This window comes from Microplitis mediator, chromosome 8 (assembly GCF_029852145.1).
Source record: "Microplitis mediator isolate UGA2020A chromosome 8, iyMicMedi2.1, whole genome shotgun sequence".
Lineage (NCBI taxonomy): Eukaryota > Metazoa > Arthropoda > Insecta > Hymenoptera > Braconidae > Microplitis > Microplitis mediator.
Genome location: NC_079976.1, coordinates 10,784,056 through 10,803,595, shown reverse-complemented (window position 1 = coordinate 10,803,595; position 19,540 = coordinate 10,784,056). Strand labels below are relative to the sequence as shown.

The following is a 19,540-nucleotide window of genomic DNA, read 5'->3' as shown; positions in this document are numbered from 1 at the left end:
TATGAAATTTATGAACGATATTTTAAAATGTAGTTTTACTATTTTTATATTCTAGAAAGTAAAAGTTCGTGATTGCTAAGGCATTGATGATACTCAATATAGAAATTTTAAAAATTACAGTGTGAGATGTAATAGTTCCATTTTCTACATTAAGGTTTATAATTGATTGCCCGCACTGTAAATCTTATCGAACCACTCAACAAATTTTCTTATTTGGTACTTGAACTTTTACATAACGGCTAAACGGTAATTTTTACAGTTTTAAAGAAAAATAAATGGTTTTTAAAGAAAAGAACTTTCTGTGAGCAAAAAGTAATAATTATTTTACATTTTATTGTGTTCGATTTACATTTTCAAACTGTAAATATTACTGCTTAATTTGCAACTAATTTTTTACTGGATAAAATTTAAAAATTACAGTATATATTTTAACTTTGCTAATTTTAAATATGATGGGCTTGTTTTTACATTTTATTCTGTAACTATTCGAGTTTTCTTTTTTCCGAGCTCGAATGGATTAACCGATTGAGACGTTTCTAGCAGCAGTTGACGGGTTTTATCGAATTTTAGTGCTGATTAAATTTTGAAATCGATCAATCAAACAGTTCAAAATATTTGAGAAAAAAAAAAAAAATTTTTTTTTAGTTTTTTTTCAAAAATCTCGGAATGTATTTGATTAAGTAGGTTCGAGCGAAACTAGTGAGTCAAAGTAGTGTTTGAATTTTTTTTGTTTGGTAAATTCTCCTAATAGTTATAAAAATTCATTATTTTAATTCATAATAACATAACGAATTCATAAATTAATAACTATTACTTATTTAATTAAAGGAAGTAATGAAATGACTTGGTTATTTTTGACTCATATGGTTTTATAAAAAGATGCAACAGCACGTTCTAACTTCTTAAACATTGAAATTCAAATTAAAGCGGGAAAAATTTATTTCTAATCTCGTCTCTCTTTTTAATGTATTTCTATCTTTGTTTTTTCTCTCAGCTGCTTCCGCAACGGTGCCAAACCCTCAATAATATGTATCTCTGTCGATGAACGAGATTAAAAAATAAAGTTTAACTCCAATTATTTGAAGAACTACAACGGTTACACTATTGTTAAAATCTTATCATATCCATAAAATATTCAAGTTTATGACATGTGGTTTTTTATTTCTTAAACTTGGGAGGTTAATAATGAAAAAAATCGAATAAGTCATGACGGAAGCTTGTCCGCCATCAGAGCCTGGGTGTAAAACCTTTAAAAATGTCATTTTTAAATATTTTTTTCTAAGTAACTAGACGGTGGATCATATTCAAATTTTGAGAATACATCAATAAAGTACTTATTTATATACTAAGTTTTAAATCTTAAAGTTGGGAAATCCTTTTTACATTCGATTCGCTCGAACTTCCTCAATTAGATTTGAATTTTCGTAAAGTTTGAAAGAACTTTTTTTCAAATGCCGCAAGAATCTTCTAGATCGGTTAGTTCATTAAAAAGATATGAGAGAATTACATTCACAAACACACACCCACATCCGCACACATACACACATATCTCTAAAATGTTACACGGAAAGAAATTTCCTTGAATAATTACCGTTAAATTCACTGTAATCGTAGGACATAACGCGGCGTTTTTATTTATTACCATTTTCGAAATAAAAATTACGAAAAATTTTATTCATTTTGTGGTAGACTTCATAAAATTGACCGAAAGCCGAATAAAATTTACAGTAGACTACGGTAAAATTTGTTGAAAAAATGTTAAAAATTATCTCACTTACCAACAAATGATTAGGTCGTGTTATTCGTCCCAAGACTACCGTGAATATAACGGTCATTTTTCAAGAAAATTTCTTTCCGTGTAGAATAGCTTCCTAGGAAATCAAAACGCTGTCATCTGATGACAACTCGATTTTTGGAAATCGGGGTGAAAAAAATAACTTCCCGAGTTTTCGAAAATTTCCAATGTTATTAGCGGGAAGTTGAAAAAATAATTTTTTTTATTTTTATTAATTTTTCTCTTGCAATAAAATAATACTTAATTTCTCATTAAAAAAAAAAAAATAAATAAATGTAACTTGCGTAAAAAATTACAATAATTCCAAATAGCTACAATCTATTTTATTTTACATGAATTTTTGACATAAAATAGAGGTTATATGTTACACTTACACCCCATACATCTGTACAAACCAAAACAATTGTATTCTATCTATGGTATCCGTTTTCAATATTAACTCGCGTTCATAAATTTATATAAGTTTTATTCCTTGATAATTTATAAACTCCCTTCAACAGCTGTACAATTGTTATATTTTTTTATTAAAGCAAAGCTTTAATTTTCTTCTTATTAACAACCCACTTAGTTTTAATCAAAACTTCCTTTTTTGGTTTCGCAAGTTGATTTTCCTTTTTCACTTTGATATCAAAGTAACTTTACCTAAATTCAATTTGTTAGCTATTAAATTACGTTAATTGAACGTAGATAAGCAATAACATAACCAGCATAGATGCCATTTTGAGAAAATTGCGTTTAAAGATTTCAAATTATTTTTTAATAAGATTTGTCTCAAAATTATTCGAGCACAAATTGTGATTTTATTAACTAATGACCAAGAAAAAAAATATAGTAGTTTGAGGATCTAAAGTAAGTGAATTCGTTTAAAATGAATTTAAATTTTGTATTACGAAATATCAAGTACCCAATCTAATTCTTAAAAATTTTACATAAGACTTGACTCGGTTTTGAAAAATTACTAATCATACACTGTAACAAAAAAATCGATATAAGTCAACGCTATCTCGGTGTTAAATTCAACCCCGAAAACGGTTTAAAATAACACTGGTAGCAGTGGTATATTATATTGTGTGACAAGAAAAGAAACAAAACGATTTCAGACTAAGGTGAAGTTGGCTGATATCACTCGCAGTCTGAAATCGTGTTTTATCCTGAGTCACACATTATATTTTTTATGATTATCTGCATCGGAACTTCAAGATTCAGTGTCAGCAGCCAGTAAGAAACAAGTTAATTTCAAGCCGATGATGTGGAGAACTGTTAGAGAATAAGAAACCTGTGATTTACAGTCACTTATTAAATGGTGACTAAGACAAAAATATTATTTTCATTCATTTTTTAGTAATTTTACTTGGTTAATTAAAACTGTCACTTAAGGGCATTCTCCGACAGAGCCTCCCACTTTTTGAAATATTCAATGACCTTGAACTGTCATAATAGTATTAAAATTTTATTAATTAATTAAAAAAAAATTGAAGCATGAATAGAAAAAAGGGCAACGCAGTTACAATTTCGCCGAAATATAGATTTTGAAAAACATTACTCAAAGTTGAAATCAATAAGGAGTTAAACGAAATTTATTAAATAAATTGTAGCCTAAAAAATTTGACATTCCAGATTTTAATATTGACATGAAGATTTTACTGGAATTTATTTAACAAATTTTGTTTAACTCCTAATTAATATCAACTGTAAATAATTTTTTTTTAAATCTATGTTTCTGTGAAATTCTAACTGCCTTGCCCTTTTTTCAATTAATGCTTAAACTTTTTTTAATTAATCATCAAAATTTTAATACAGTCATTATAATTGAAAGTCATTGAATATTTTAAAAAAGTGGGAGGCACTGTTTGAGAGTTGCCTTAAAAAGTGAAATGAGTAAACTAAAGTGACAAGTAAACAAATGAGAGTAATAAGGTTACAAATGAACATTAAATACAACGAACACCGGGCAGAAACAATTGTGTTTCTTTCCGCTGTATGAAGGTATTTGTAAATTACAAATTCGCTAGCAGTTATTTGCAGCATCGGCTTGAAATTAGCTTGTTTCGACTGGCTGTAGAGACACTGAAACTTTAAGTTTCGATGCTGATATCATAAATAGTATATTACACACCTAGGTGTGTAATATACTACTATAGAATTACAAGATGATCGCTGTTTAGTTGTTAAATTATGATTGACTGCGGCTTCAGTCGCGTTTCTATAAAACAAGAAAAGAAGGCATTTGTTTTCTAGATATTCAAATATTTAAAAAGATCAGTTACACTTTCGTTACAGAACCATATATAAGTCAGGGAGCGACCGTCGTTCACTCTAGACAGAAAGAGAGAGAAAATCATCTCTCAGAATACTCTTATCATCTTGTTTATTTATCCGCGCACATGTAATTCAAAAATAAAAATACTATTTTGTATTGATTATTGTTTTAAAAAATTGAAGTTACTAAATTTTAATTTAAATGTAATTCATAAATGAATCAAAAATTGTGAAACTAGATTAAAAAATCAAACATATGAACAGGTTATTGCACAAATACATTATATATTCTCTTGTTAATCTTTGTTTTTTAGTAAAATAATAATTGTTATTTTTAATACATACCCTCATTTTAATCCTATGTATCGAAAAGATCTATTTACTTACTTAGGAATCATTTGATACAAAATTCTAAAAAATCGATATCGATACGTTATTGCTTATCTACGTCTAATTATTAAGCCTATAATTTAAATCTTAAAATATAAAATAATTTAAGATATGGCCAAGATGATGAAGATCGTCAGTGGGACAGCGGAGGAAAATGGTATCTCGGACCTAGTATTTATCACGAAAATAAAAGAAACCGTAAAAGTTTACCTCAAAGACCAGCATCAAGTATCGGGATCCATCGACCTAATTATCGGCCCACAGTAACGAGACAACGTAGTTACGAATCTGAAGAACTTGACTACAGGTGAGTTTTTATAACCTCGTTATCCTTCCAATCAATCATTGCGTAACTAACCAATAATAATTCCAGTGGCTCGCGCAGAAAGAAAACATCTCGCGCCCTATCTCGCCAAGAAGGAATAGCAACTGGTAAAAAATTACCCCCCACTCCAACTAAACCCAGCAACGTCTTACTAAACCGTAAACCGATATCCCTGCCTGCAACTCCCGGTCGTCAGTTGCCACGCACACGAACGCCCTCTGAAGAAAGTTACTACAAACAAGAATACAATGAAGACTACAACTACGCGTATCGCAGTAGCCAAGACAACTTAGAACAAGAACAAGAATTAGAACAAAATCAACAACTTAAAGGACTAGGAATAGTACCAGGATCAGTACCAGTATCAGCTTACGATTATTCCCAAACAGTTATGAGCGTTCAGGACAATCAATTTGATGATTACTCAGTAAATCAGTATGACTATCAAGGTACACAGCAATTAAATTCAACAGTATACACAAATGATTATAATCAAAGTATGTATGACCAACCAACGATTGTCCAAGATAGCCAACAAATAAATAATGATTACTATCAAGGTTATGTTGGACCAGCAACAAGTTACGCAGATGAAATTTATCAAGACAATACATATCCAAAAACTTCAATTAATGATCAACAATATCAATCAACAGATATGATTATTGATGATAATTATCAATCTTACGATAATAAAATAACTAATAATTATCGTGATTCATATACTGATTCTTATAAACAAGATTCATTTCAAGAATCTTACAAACAAGATTCGTTTCAAGAATCTTATAAACAAGATTCATTTCAAGAATCTTATAAACAAGATTCATTTCAAGAATCTTATAAACAAGATTCGTTTCAAGATTCTTATAAACAAGACTCATTTCAAGATTCTTATAAACAAGATTCATTTGCAGAATCTTATACTGATTCATACAAAGAAGATAATTATCAAGATAATTATAAAAATGTTATCAAAGATGACAATAATAAAATTGATTATAATGATTACAATAATGTGCCAGTAAGTAATTATGATGATAAAAATATTGTTAGTACTTCATCATCAATACAAACATCCAAAATATATGATGATAATGATGATCAGTATACGCAACAACAGCAACATGACAATAATAAATACAAAGTTGCTACCAGTGTATACGACAATTATCAGTTAGATCAATCGGTACCAGTTACAGATGATAATTATGCTAACCATGTTACCGATAATAATTACGATAAAGAAAAAATAACTGCTGATTATAATAATCATGTGTCAAATTATTATGATGAACAAACAGATTTTAAAGGTTATGATAATTATAATAATGAAGGTTATGATGAAAATTATCAAGATAATTATCAGTATGAGTATGATGAGAGCCAGGACAATCAGGTCCCTGAATTATCGGTCACAACTCCTAAGGGTCAGACTCAAGTAAATGGTTACCAGGTACCGGTTGATAAGAGTCAGGATTATTATTATGATGATGAGGAAGTAGTGCATGAGGCAAAGAGAAATGGAGATCTGGTACAAGAGGTTCCGACTAAGGATTCATTTGAGACGGCGATGATTTCAGTCAGTGGATTACTGGAACGCAAGGGATTTGGTGACCCAACGGCGGTATCTAATGCGGGCTTAATTGACCCAGGGATTACTTCTACAGGGATGACTGTGGGAATTACTTCTGTGGGACAGGTTATCACGAGTCAAGTGGAGACGGTAACTAGTGTCACCACCACGGCGATGGTCCATCCGATGAGCAATGGTAAGCGACCATTGACTAGGACTGAGTCTTATATTGAGGAACCGATGGAAGATGAGTTTGTGGGAGAATTACATCGCAAGGACTCGCAGATGTCACATCAGAGTCAGGCCAGTCAGAGAAGCAATCAGAAACCCAAGTTAAGCAGAGGTGATTCTTATGCGTCTGATTTTGAGGCGAGAGATCGGAGGGAAAGTTATCAGGCGAATAGAGATGACTCTTATGGGTCTACTGAGGAACAAGATAGCTTTAAGGAACCGCTTTCTAGGACTGACTCGTATCAGAAGAGAGAGTTTAGCAGAGGTAACTCGGTTTATGGACAAAATTACACTACCCCGCAGCCTATCTCCAGGGCGGAGAGCTATCAGAGGGGATACTTTAAGAATCAAGATTCTATTGATGAGACTGAAATCGTTTTAAGTAGCGCTATTAATGGAGAGTACAAAATGAGGGATGAAACTCTTGAAAGGTAAATTTTTTTTTTTTATAAAAATATATTAATGTGGGTACTCGTTCCACAGAAAATTCAATAGTTAATAAGATAAAATAAAAAAAAAATTTTTTTTATTTCATTTTGAATATTTTTTCGAATTTCAAACATATTGATGTGGGTACTCGTTCCACAGAAAATATAATTTTAATTAAGGTAAGAGACCTAGTACCCGATCACTCATATATTTGTATATCTATATTTACTGAATTTTACTAAATATAGATATACAAATACATGAGTGATCGGGTACCAGTTCTCTGATCGGGTACTAGGTCTTTTACCTTACGATAAAAATATTTTTATTTGCTATTTTTTTATGAATGAAAAAAAAATATTTCTAGATACGAGAAAGGTGAAGAAGCACTGGCTCGAGGTTCAAGAGAAAATTCCCTCGTAGAACCATACAAAGCAACACCACCAATGTCCAGATCAGCAAGTCCTCGAGGTAACTTTATAAAACATTTAAAAAAAAAACTATACTTCTACCACATGTGACAATTCGAATTTAATTTTCCATTTCGTTAATCCAAATCAGCAGAGAGTATAACGAAACAGGCCTCGTTGGAAGAAAGTGTGCAAATGGACACGCCACCGCGAAGTCCTCCCGAGCCGCCTGCGGACGAAGATCTACTGGATCTCGTTGGTGCACCACCTGTGCCGACTCAATTGAAAGAGCGCCCCGAGATGACTGCCAAGCAGCGTTGGCACTGGGCTTACAATAAAATCATTATGCAGCTAAACGTAAGTTCTCTTTTTTTTTTTACAGAATTTTACTACCGAAATAATTAAATGAATTTTTAAAATTAATTACTTTTGAAAGTTGACATTGACAAACCCGCATAATGTCATGTCCTTCCTCGTTATTTTAAATCAATAAAATCTCGGAATAATGAGTAAATAAAAAAAATATATGTATACATATGTATTGTAGGCATTCATGTAAGTTTTAATCGATTAAAGTCTATTCAATGGCCTTTATTTTTATTGCATGACCTTACTCAGGGTCACTCGGTCATAGACCGGACATTGAACTTTAATTAATTCTTTTTTTTTTTTTCATATATTTTTATAAGGATACGAAATTATTTTTAAGCAAATTTTACCATAGTCGACATAATTTATATACTTAAAAATGAATCATAAATTATTAAATTGAAATAAAAGATTAATCAGTTTTTTTTTAAGAAATTTAATTTTTTACAAACAATTTTTATAAAACAAATAATTTCTTAAAAAAATAGTTTTCTGATTGATTTTAAGAGTTTGAAATTAAAACGAAAATAACTATAAAACAATGCGGAATTTCGAAAAAATTTATCGGCAATAATTTGTCGGGAATACAATTACCTACAAAAAAGTTCTAATGACATTTTGTGATAAGTTTGATAGTTTCGCCGGCAAAGTAAAAAGATCTCTAAATTTACTATAAATTTTATTTTAACCTCACGTAACTTTTGAACAGATGGATTTATCAAAAAATGATAAGAGACATTTTTTTGTAGAGCGTTCAATTTCCTACAAAAATATTCATTGCACATACAAATCTGTTGATTGGTTTGTAAGCTAGAAAATTATAAAAAAAAAAAATTTTTCCCGTGTTATTCAAATGGAAAATAGAAATCTGCGGTGCGCGATCTCTAAATATTAAAATTAAGAGCTCTGGTTTTCACAGGCGTCATTTTTTAGTACTCGGAAGATATTTCGATGCGAAATTTCAAAAGGAAAAAATATTCGATTTTTTTGTATCAGCCTGATCAATATCGATGTTTTTTTATTAAATTAAAACTATTTATATAACAGTTGAATTCATCAATCTCGCGATGTCTACACAAAATAACGATTTCTCACGAGTAAAACCGCGAGCTACTTAATTACAATGTGTATTTATGTATGAGTTTTTACATTTTTTTGTATTAAAATAAAATGAAAGAAAACGTAGAGTTGGATTAGCGATAGCTTACATGGAAGTTCCATTAAAACGAACTTGTCAGCCAAGTGGATATCGCACTCGATCGTGTGTGAAACATCCTCAATTTCTGAGTACTGCACCAGAATGTAGACTAAAGTCTATAGATTGTACCCTAGCTATACTTTCGACACCTGACTCTCACAGCAGCCGTGTGTGTCACAGTCAGAATATTGGAGCAGAAAAACGACCTGACATTGTCACGTTTTCTACGAACATGTGATTTTACAGGAAATCGTTATATTTAGAAAAAAATAATTTTAAAAAACTTGAAAACATAATTTTTTTCACAAGCATTCGAGCTTCAACTTTTCAACAAAAAAAAAAAAAAAAATAAAATAATAAAAATTATAATTCATTATTTTTAACAAAATTTCCTCATATTTAAAATTATTTAACGTGCAATTTAAAATAACTCATCAACTATTGAATTTACAATAAAATTCGATCAGAATCTTTTTTTAAGAAATTTAATTTCCTACAAAAATGGTCCTCATTAATTTTTATATAAATTTGATAGCCAAAATTATAATTTATGCATAAAATTTTTTTATGAAGGAAAGTTTTATAATTAAGATATGTCTAAATTGAAATTTTGGAAAAACTATCAAAGATATAATAAAAATATATGAAAGGAAATTTATAGGAAATTGAATTTTCTAAAAAAATGTTTAATATATATATTTTTACATAAATTTGTTTTTTAGCCAGATATTTAATTAAAAGATGAAACAATTTTTTGAAATTAAGAGCAAGGGCTTAAAATTATAATTTCCGCTAAATTAAAAGACAAATTAAAACAAAGTAATAGGAAATTTATTAAACTACTTGCATTTATTGACGTCATCTTACGGAAATTCGTTAAAGTTTTAACAAGGAAAAAAAAAATTCATCAAAATTCCAACTTTCCTCTTTAAAAAAAAATAGAAAAAAATAATGATAATATTGAGGAGAGGAGTATTTTCAAATAAAAATAAAGTATTCCAATAATAGGGAAAATAAAACGACTTTTGTACAATTGTACTAGTTTATTGGTGGTTTAGATTTTTTTTTTCAACGATAAATGCAGTCATGAGTTCTTTCAACTGTATCTTTAAACTTTTTTTACTGCTTTGCATTTTAAATACTGACTCGACTATTTTCCTGACATTTTAATTGCTATTTTAGTTAAAACTATTTTATAACTTAACCAATAGAATTAATGTTTTAAATAATAAATTACTTTTAAATGTTAATTATTCTTGATAATTCTATTATCTTGCTTATATTACAAACTTAAATAGATACAAATTTTGAATGCAGTTTTAACGGTTTATAAATATTTTTCTTGGATATAAACTAAAATAAACCTCAATTTTTATTTATGTAAATATTTAGTCATATTTATAATTTATACTTTAATATTCAATATCTCGAAAATTCGTTTTTGGAAATCGATTATCAGGTGCCTGAATTATAGCCGATGATTTTTTACTCAGCTAAGAATTAATTTTTAGAAAATTAGTTGTCAAAACTTGATCACTAAGTAGTCAAATTTGAAGTGAAGTCTCATTAGTAGATTTCATAGAAATCTATCTTTTGCATTTGTCCTCATGGTGGAATTTTCAAAGAATTTTGCCATGATCTATCATAATTCATCGAGTAGGTTTCAAAAATACCATTGGTTCAAAAGTTTATATATATGTAATATAACGCGCCATGTTGCGACGATAGCAGCCACAATTTTTAACGGATCTCAATGAAACTTGGCACACTTATTCTATGAATGATTAGCTCGGTTAAGTTTGAGAGCAAAATCGGTCAACTAGTTGAGAAATTTTGGACATTTGAATTCCTAAAAATAACGAAAAATGCTACTTTTTTTGTGAATAAATTTTTAACGGACATACCTATACTTACTATGTAAAAAAAACTTGATAGCTGATAAAATAAGCTACATTTTATTTTTTTTTATATTTTGTTTAAGGATAATTTTTCCAATTTTAATAAGTGTTCAAAGTTACATGATTGACTCTTGTGTTATGGTAAAAATATCATTGACTCATTAGTATATACCTTTGAAAGTTTTCGACGGATGATCATAAAATTTCGTATACTGATTCTTCAGGCAATTACATTAATCATGTTCAAAAATTTAAAAGATTGGTTGAGGATTTGGGAACTAGGGCAATTTAAAATTTTCAAATTAATGAAAAATCTTACTTCGATGATTTTTTTCTTTAATGTATTTCTAATGGAATCTTCTATTTCTATTACGTATAAAGAACGTGAAATTGAGAAAATAAGCTATATTTTCCTTTTTGTACTTTATGTTTGAGGGCATTTTTTCAAATTTTGATAAAGGTTTAAAGTTACACGATTGATTTCTGTGTTATGGTTAAAATTCCATTGTTCTATCTTTGGCAGTTTCCGACCTCGAAATTCATCAAAAATGTCAATAAAAAATTAATTTATACTTTAATTTTATCTTAGAACTTAAAAATAAAGAAAGCATGAGAAATCTACTTCCATTTCGGATGTCGAATGGCTTTTTTTATTGAATCCTCAAAAAAGTATAAATTTCTATTGATATTCAAGTTATAAATTTTTTTTTATTTGAATTCAAAAACCTCGCGTCAATTTTATTATTAAAACCTAGAAAATATTTTTATTTCCTCCAATAAAATTCATTAAAAAAACTACCCTAGTTGATAAATATTCATGCCTTTCTAGCCCTTAGTTATTTAATAACGTTTACTATCAAAGTTCATAAATAAAATATATGTTAAATTAATATTCTCGGTAGAGGAAAAACCACAAAGTCGTACCATGATAATATACATAAGCAAAGAGCTTATCATCATGTTATAAACACACGTCTTACATATTGTATACATCAGTCTCCAGTATCAAAGTAATTAGATTAACGTACAATAAGATTAATGATCTGAAAATAATAAATTTTTTTTTTCTTTTGTAATATAAAAATACCAAACTTATTAATTTTATCTGGTTTCAAAATAAAACCAATTAAATTAATTACCCAAGTTAGCAAGTGGATAAAAAATGTGTATAGCAATATCCGGTTTTAATCTATGTAGGCCATAGAATAGCATTGAAAGCCCGTATGAGTTAGTGGTATCACTTTTTTTTTTTTTCTCAAGGACTTTTCCCGCAGCGCGGGTTATCACAAGTAAATTAACTCGGATGTTTAGGGTTTTTTTTTTTGAGTCTCATTTGTACCGTCACGATTGCCGTTGGTTAAAAAAAAATAAAGAAAAATTAAAGTTATTTAATTATTTTTAATTGTAATACAATTAAATAATAAGAGATAAAATTTTTTGAGAGAACAAAAAACGTAGAATAGGATCTTGGAGACAGGATATAGGATCAGAATGCATAGCAGGAATTTTATTAATATAGTTTTTATATAAAAAGTAAAGTGGGTTTGAAACTGCGGGGGTAAAGAGACTCAGCAGGAGAAGCTATTGTGTTAAGTGAAAACGGCAAGTGGTCTATCGTAAACTTTATTATTGTTTCTGTTTGTATGATGTCGCCCGTAAGATCTGAGATCTTGCTGGTCTGCTATTCATTTGATCGAGGACATCAGAGTGTTGTTGTACTTGATGTGGAATGCCAGATGATAGGTTCTTGGTTGTCGTAATAAATAAATTGTTGCATATTATGTGTAAATAATTGTTATCGGTGTTATTGTTTTTTATTGGTTACTTTTTAATGCTGTGTTGGTGAATGGAAATCAAACTTTGTTGTTAATTATAGAGCTTAGATAAGCGCGGATGTGTTTTGCCGGACGAGGTTGCTGGTGTTCTGATAGAAAAGTTAGTCACTGTTGGACTTGAGAACGGTCTTGTGTTCTTTTTTAAATTTTATGTGAAAATAATATTGTTGAGTAATTTATTTAAATTAACATTATTAATTAAGTAATTGGTTCAAAATATTTTTATTGTTAAATTAATTGAAGTTACTAATTAGTTTAATTGATTGTTAATTAATAATAATATTAATGATAATAATTGGTGACAAAATAAAACTTTCTTTTTACGTGAATATTAAAAAATTAATTAATTAAAATTTTTTTAACAAAAAAAAAGTGAACTAATTAATTATTAATAAAAAAGTTATAATTGGTGACTAAATACATTTTTTTTAAATGAACATTGAAACTATTAATTAAAACATTATTTTTCAATTAAATCAATAAAACCAATAATTAACGATTAGAAAATTATTTTAATTAAAATGACTAAAAAAGAATTAACAGTTTTGATTTTATTCAAATGTGATTTATTAAAAAAAAAAAATTAATAATTAATAATTTATAAGTAATCAAAATAATAAATACAATTAAATTAATAAATTATAACAGAGATAAAAATATTTAAAAAATGTATCGCCGTGAAAAATCAACCGAATGGGCATTATTGTTTCCTTTAAAAGCCGGTTTATTTGCTGTCAAGTCGTCAATATCATGTACAATAAACCGTGAAAAAGATAAAAATCAACATCAACAGCAAGCAAATATATACAAAAAAAGTAAAATGCGTCGTGGCTCATCACTCTCAGATTTAGATAAACTCCAGGGTAAAATTTTATTACCGGCTCATGTTAGGTCAACTGAAAAATGTTACGAGTCACTTCCTCAATCACCAGCGCTGTCAAGAACAAATTTAATTCAGATATCTAGTAATCAAGTGCGAGGAAGCATAGGCGATTTGATGAATCTTAAAAAATATGCTAGCTCGACTTGGAGTGTACGCAGCGAGACACTTATTACTAAATTTGTACCTCTGAGTACCGTGACACCGCGTGTCAGCCCTTCGATGGAGAATCCTGAGGATGAGGCTGATAAAGGTGAAAATAATGACCAAGAAAGTGCGGGTGCTTGTGCTTGTGCTGGTGAACCTTTGACCTGTGCACAAAGAACTCAGCGATTGAGTCGGCTCATTAAAAAACATCGCCAGACTGTTCGTAGTCCTTTGAAAAAAGATATTGTAAGTTTTTATGATTGAAAGATTTTTTTTTTTATTTTACGTCACTTTTTTAGCTGACTCAAATATCTTTAAGTTATTGACTTAATCCCTCAAACGTTTTTTTTTATTTTAAATGAACATTAAATATTTGCATAAGATGCTAACGGCAAATATTTATTGAAAGTAAAAAAATTTATCTTGTGTCGGCACTTTGAAATTGAGATGAATTTTATTTTTCAATGGAAAATTTTCATGACGAAAATATTTTATAATAAAATTAATTTGTTTATTGGATAGAATATTAAATTTTGAGTGGAATTAGCTAGGGTTTTATTTAAATTGCGACATGAAACATTTTTATTTAAATCATTAAAAACTATATTTTTTATTTTTTGGTAATTAATTAAAATTTTCGGTAAAAATTTTTTTTTTTTTTTTATAAAACTAATCGTTCAGTTGAAGAGAGTAAGGAAAATTTGGTTCCAGTTATAGCTTAATGATAAAATTAGTTAATGTTATTAAATTTAGTATTGTTGTAAAGATCTTGATTTTAAGAGAGTGTACCAGGTGATTTTCAAATGAACCGTTTTCACAGGTAAAGACCCAAATTATTAAACAAAATATGTCATTCGATGCGTAAACTTATTATTTATCGAATGAAATGTTTCTCGTTCGGAAATTGCAGTTTATATCTGAGAGGGGCTCATTTGAAATTTCCATTTGCTAATGTAAGTGCAATAAGGACAGTTCCGTTCGTTCACATGTGTGTGAGACAGAGAATAGATGGCATATCCTCTTAACTTTTGTCCTTCCATGGTTTCAATTTTTAGTAAACAGTTAAATTAAAATTATATTTAATAAACTTGGTAATGATTCGCGAGCAGTCACGTAGTGACTGCAGGTTGATCGTTTTATTTTGCCCGTTTTAAAATATTTAGAAAAATTACTGAACTATTGTTAGATGAAAATTTTTTAGTTTTCAAATTTTATTAAAACCCAATTTTTTAAAAAGTAAAATTGAAAACTTTATGTTGTTTATTATTGAAGATTTAATTATATCTTTACTCACAACAATTATAATTGAAAAATAATTCCCAGGAAAAGTTTAAAAATTAAATTGTCCGTTTGAAAAATATTAATTCTGACGATTTCTCTTAACAAAGCCCTTGAATTGATCATTATTACAATAACAATAATAAATGGTTGACAGTGCAAAGATTTTTAATTAAATTTCCGAGGATTTATTTAGTTATTTTTATTTTTGCTTTCTCATTAGAAAAATAGCAGACGTGAGACCTCTGTTATGGATCTCTTGTCTTATTTACCATTGCCGCTATTATTTTTATTATTATTTTTATTCACAACACAATTACTATCATACTCCTGATATCGCTGGCAATTAGTAAAGTTGCAATTCCATTTTTCCTCAAGCTAAAAAAGCTTAAAAACAACAATATGATTAACTGAGTTATTATTTTTAAATTTTTATTATATGTATTAATTAAAATAATAATTAATTAAAATTTTTATTTGATTCTGTAACGTGTTAATTATAAATTTAAATGTGTAAATTTGAGACAATCATATTTATTAAAAAAGTTTTAGGTTTTTTTTATTTACTTATTTTATTTCTATTTTTTATTGCCTGAATAATGAGGAAAAAGAATAAACGCTGAGTAGTTTAATGAACCATGAGAACGAGGAGGTCGGACTTAACAAGTCCAACAGATTACATAAAAGGTCTAAAGAATAAGTCTTACTTGAAACGTAAAACTTTATATTTTTTTTTTTTTTTTTATATTCAAAGCTCGTTTTCAAATTTTCTCTTACGTCACTTGTTACGCAAGTTAAAATTTTTTTTTTCATTTTTCTTTGCCGGTGGATAAAATATAAAAATGTAAAGCGGCTAAAGCTGGTCATTTAAAAAAAAATTACAATGCGAGGTTAAATGAACCCATTAGAAATAAAATTTCAAAATTGAGAAAAATAAAAATAAAGGGGGTAAATGAGCATTAAAAATTATTTTTTTTTTAATGTGGGGTTGAAGTGTTATTAAAAAATTCAACTTTTAATTTTAAAAATTGATAAAAAAATAAAAAAGTCAGAAGGGTCAAATGGGCCATTCAATTTTTTTTTTACGTTGAATTAAATGGACTTCCAAGAAATCAAATTTTTGAAATTTCAAAATTGGTAAATAATAAATGTAAAAAACGTAAAATAGGCTATTACAAAAATCAGTAGAGGAAGGGGGGAGGGGTGGACCCCTTAAGAAAAATGGGTTTATATTCCCAGTGATTCTCACTTGTTTTACTTCTTTTTAGCCCCTTACCATGTTTTTAGTCTTAATATGCTGCGCCTGTTGAAAATTATAAATCTATAAATTTGGAGCAAAATGGGCCCCCAAAAAAAAAGTTTTAATATTTGATTTTTTTTCCCTTTTATACTTTTTCCAGTCTTCTGCCATGTATACGTAGTCAAAATGCTCAAAAAATAAAAAATTCACATCTAGGGCAAAATAGGCCCTCTAAGAAATCTACTAAAATTCGACTATTTGTTTTTTTTTTCCTTCTTGGCTATCGTCCCGGGAGGGCCACGTACCACTAAAATTCGACTATTATTTCATTTTATCTTAATAGTTACACATATCTTAGTATGTTACACATCAAGAGAGGAAAGTAGGACATTCCAAACCGAGTGTATAATTACCTACCCGAGCTGAAGGCAAAGGTGGCAAACACTCGGATTGGGATTTCCTACTTTCCTCCGTGATGTGTATACGTTTTTTCACCAGATCTACACCTGAAAGTTTAATTTTTCGCCTCTGTTTTGTGGGAAGAATGGCGCATGCACTTTTTTTTTATCATTTGTTCTCTCCTAAAAAAAAAAAAACGATTTTTTTCCCTTTAAATAGAGCAGGAATTTAAACTTTCGGTGCGGGTATGGTAAAGAAGCTAATTATAGTACATTGATTTTGCGCGCTTAATTATTTTAATGTTTCGTATACAGATACATTGAACGGACTAACGCATAAGCTTAGATAGCTCAACTAAAAGAGCACTCGGCGCGTAGTTGACATGGTCTTGGTTCAACTTCCAGATTATTTTAAAGCTTTGAAATAAAAGAATTAATTTCAAATTTACATTTAGAAAATTTTTCTAATTAGACGAGTTAAAAGCAAACTACAATCTCAAACACTTTGTAAGGGTTTCTTATTCTTGAATCATTTAAATTGAACAAAAATTTTGGGGGCCCATTTTGCCCCCCGCCCCCTTCCCCTATAGAGGTAAATAGACCCTTGAATAATTAAATTAACCCTTTCCTTCTAGATTTTTAAAAGAATTTGGTGCCATTTTTGACCGAATTGCCGTTTTTGATTCTATCCTCCCGTTTATTGCGTAAATAGAAATTCATTCTCATTTCGATCTACTTAAAATGATTACTATTGTAACATGTTTCCAAGTCTCCAGAGATACAGGCTTTAAAATATTCATAATACTTTCTTACAACGTTGTGCTTTAGATTTATTTAACAGTCTTGTAAATTTATTTTCTCGTAAAATTATTAAACTGATGAAATATTTTTTTATGGAAATAAGTAATGTCCAGTTAAGGAGATTGCTATGTAAAAAAGTTAATATCGATTTAAAATAAAGTCAAATAATTGATTCAATCACATTAAATAACAATTTTACTCTTTCAACTTAATTAAATTGAAGCTTATTGAAATGTTAATATTTTAGTAAATAATAGAATTTATTCTAAACTTTCAAGTGCCTGCTGTCAAATTTATATTTAAAAAAATTGAAAAAATTTTTTTTTACTTTAAAATTAAAAAAATAAATTTAATTGGTCTTTAATGCGGAAAAAATTTTTAGCAATTTTATATGAAAGTTTAATTTTTTTTTTCGCAATTACTTGTTTTGTGGAAAGCATAACAAAAAAAAATAGTTTCGCAACTTTATAATAAAAAAAAAAAAAAAAAAAAAAAAAAATCCTTAAAATTTTAATTTGCCGCTCAAACTTTAATCACTCACTAAATTAATTCTGCATTTTTTTTTATGTCTCCTAGAAATTAATTTAGTTTTTTTTACGTGGGAAAATTTTTCTAAAATATTAGAAATAATTAATAGACATTTTTTCTAATTTCAATAATTCTTAGCCTAGTGTCTGTTAAAAAAAAATTTTCACCTTAACAGTAATTGGAAAATAACAATTTAAATTTTCCGCTTCATTGAATTTATTGAATTATGTATAAATTATAAATTATAATTTTATTTGTTTAATATAAAATAAATATCCTGAAAATAGTTAAGTCTCAAGAGTTTGTATAAAAAACTATGCTAAATAAAAAAGTTAATAAAAGTAAAAAAAATATAAAGGTTAGAGGAAAGGAATGGAAAGGAAGTTGAACAGCGAGGTGCAGTCATTTCCTGATTTTCAAAGCTTCACTTTTTTTACATGTTAAGTTTAAAAATAGTTTTTAGTTACAAAGGTGCTTTTAGTTGAAATAAAAATGAGGTCGGGATTTCTATAAAATAAAAAAAAAAAAAAACATATATTTTAAAAGTAATACAGTTTGTCTGAATAAAAAAAAAACGAAAATATAGAATTTTTTTTTTAGCATACATGAGTATGATCCCAGTGGATTTATATCAGTACTCAGCGTCGAGTTTATTTTTTTATTTTTTCGTCAAATATCGCTATGAAAAATGATCATTTTTTTCATATCAGTCAAATCTTTATCTAAACGAATTACTTTGTCAATAATTTTTTTCTCCTCCGACACTTAAGTCTCAATAGAGTTCATAAAAAGAAAAGAGAAGAAAAAGAATATATATTTATAAAAAGAGACATCTTTTACTACTTTGGAAGATACTTTTGTGAGACCAAAGAGTCGTATCGTAACGACGACTCTTTTTAGTCTCCTAAAACTTTTTCGAGATCGAGATCGATTTAAGAAGTTTGTAATATTGAAAACGATACTGAAATCTTCTCAAAGAAAATATATATTTTATATTTTTCATTGTGAAAGTCAATATTTTTTTACGCATTTGTATATATATATATATATATATATATATATATATATATATATATATATATATATATATATATATATATAAAGATTATCAAGTACATGTATGAGTTTAATCGAAAATTCTATTTTACTATTGCGCGAAACCAATTTCAAAGCGTTTGTACGCTACATAAAATATATAACTCGCTCAAGTGTGTACTCTAGCCTTTATTCACCTTTTGAATATTTTCTCACTATTTGTCCCATTAAAATTTTTTTTTGTGTGTATCAAATTCAAATACCTTTTGTTAAAGTGATAGCATGTATTTTTTTATTATTTTTTAAAAACAATTAAAGTATTTGGTTTTATCTATAAAACTGTTACGTTCCCGTAAAATTTATTAATTGAATAATTATAATTTATTTAATTATTATTTTTAATGTATAGTTTCTGATCCGTTTGAACCGAAATATCGCTGATAAGCATTTTTAGGATGTCGACGCAGTCCACCCGTAGACAAAACAAATAAGTGCCTACGTAGATAAGAATTGGACTT

General features: G+C 28.2%; 1 protein-coding gene across 5 annotated transcripts in view; it reads left to right on the top strand.

Moving 5' to 3' along the window:
• LOC130673438 (protein unc-13 homolog B-like) overlaps window positions 1-19,540 on the top strand; it is a 167,007-nt gene that overhangs the window by 31,029 nt on the left and 116,438 nt on the right. For 4 of the 5 annotated variants that reach the window (XM_057478454.1, XM_057478452.1, XM_057478455.1 and 1 more), the window contains 4 exons: window positions 4,554-4,751; window positions 4,818-7,007; window positions 7,373-7,476; window positions 7,567-7,772. In XM_057478454.1, the coding sequence (XP_057334437.1) occupies window positions 4,554-4,751; window positions 4,818-7,007; window positions 7,373-7,476; window positions 7,567-7,772 (2,698 nt within the window). The remainder of the gene's footprint in view (window positions 1-4,553; window positions 4,752-4,817; window positions 7,008-7,372; window positions 7,477-7,566; window positions 7,773-19,540) is intronic. The other variant, XM_057478453.1, reaches the window with a different exon arrangement.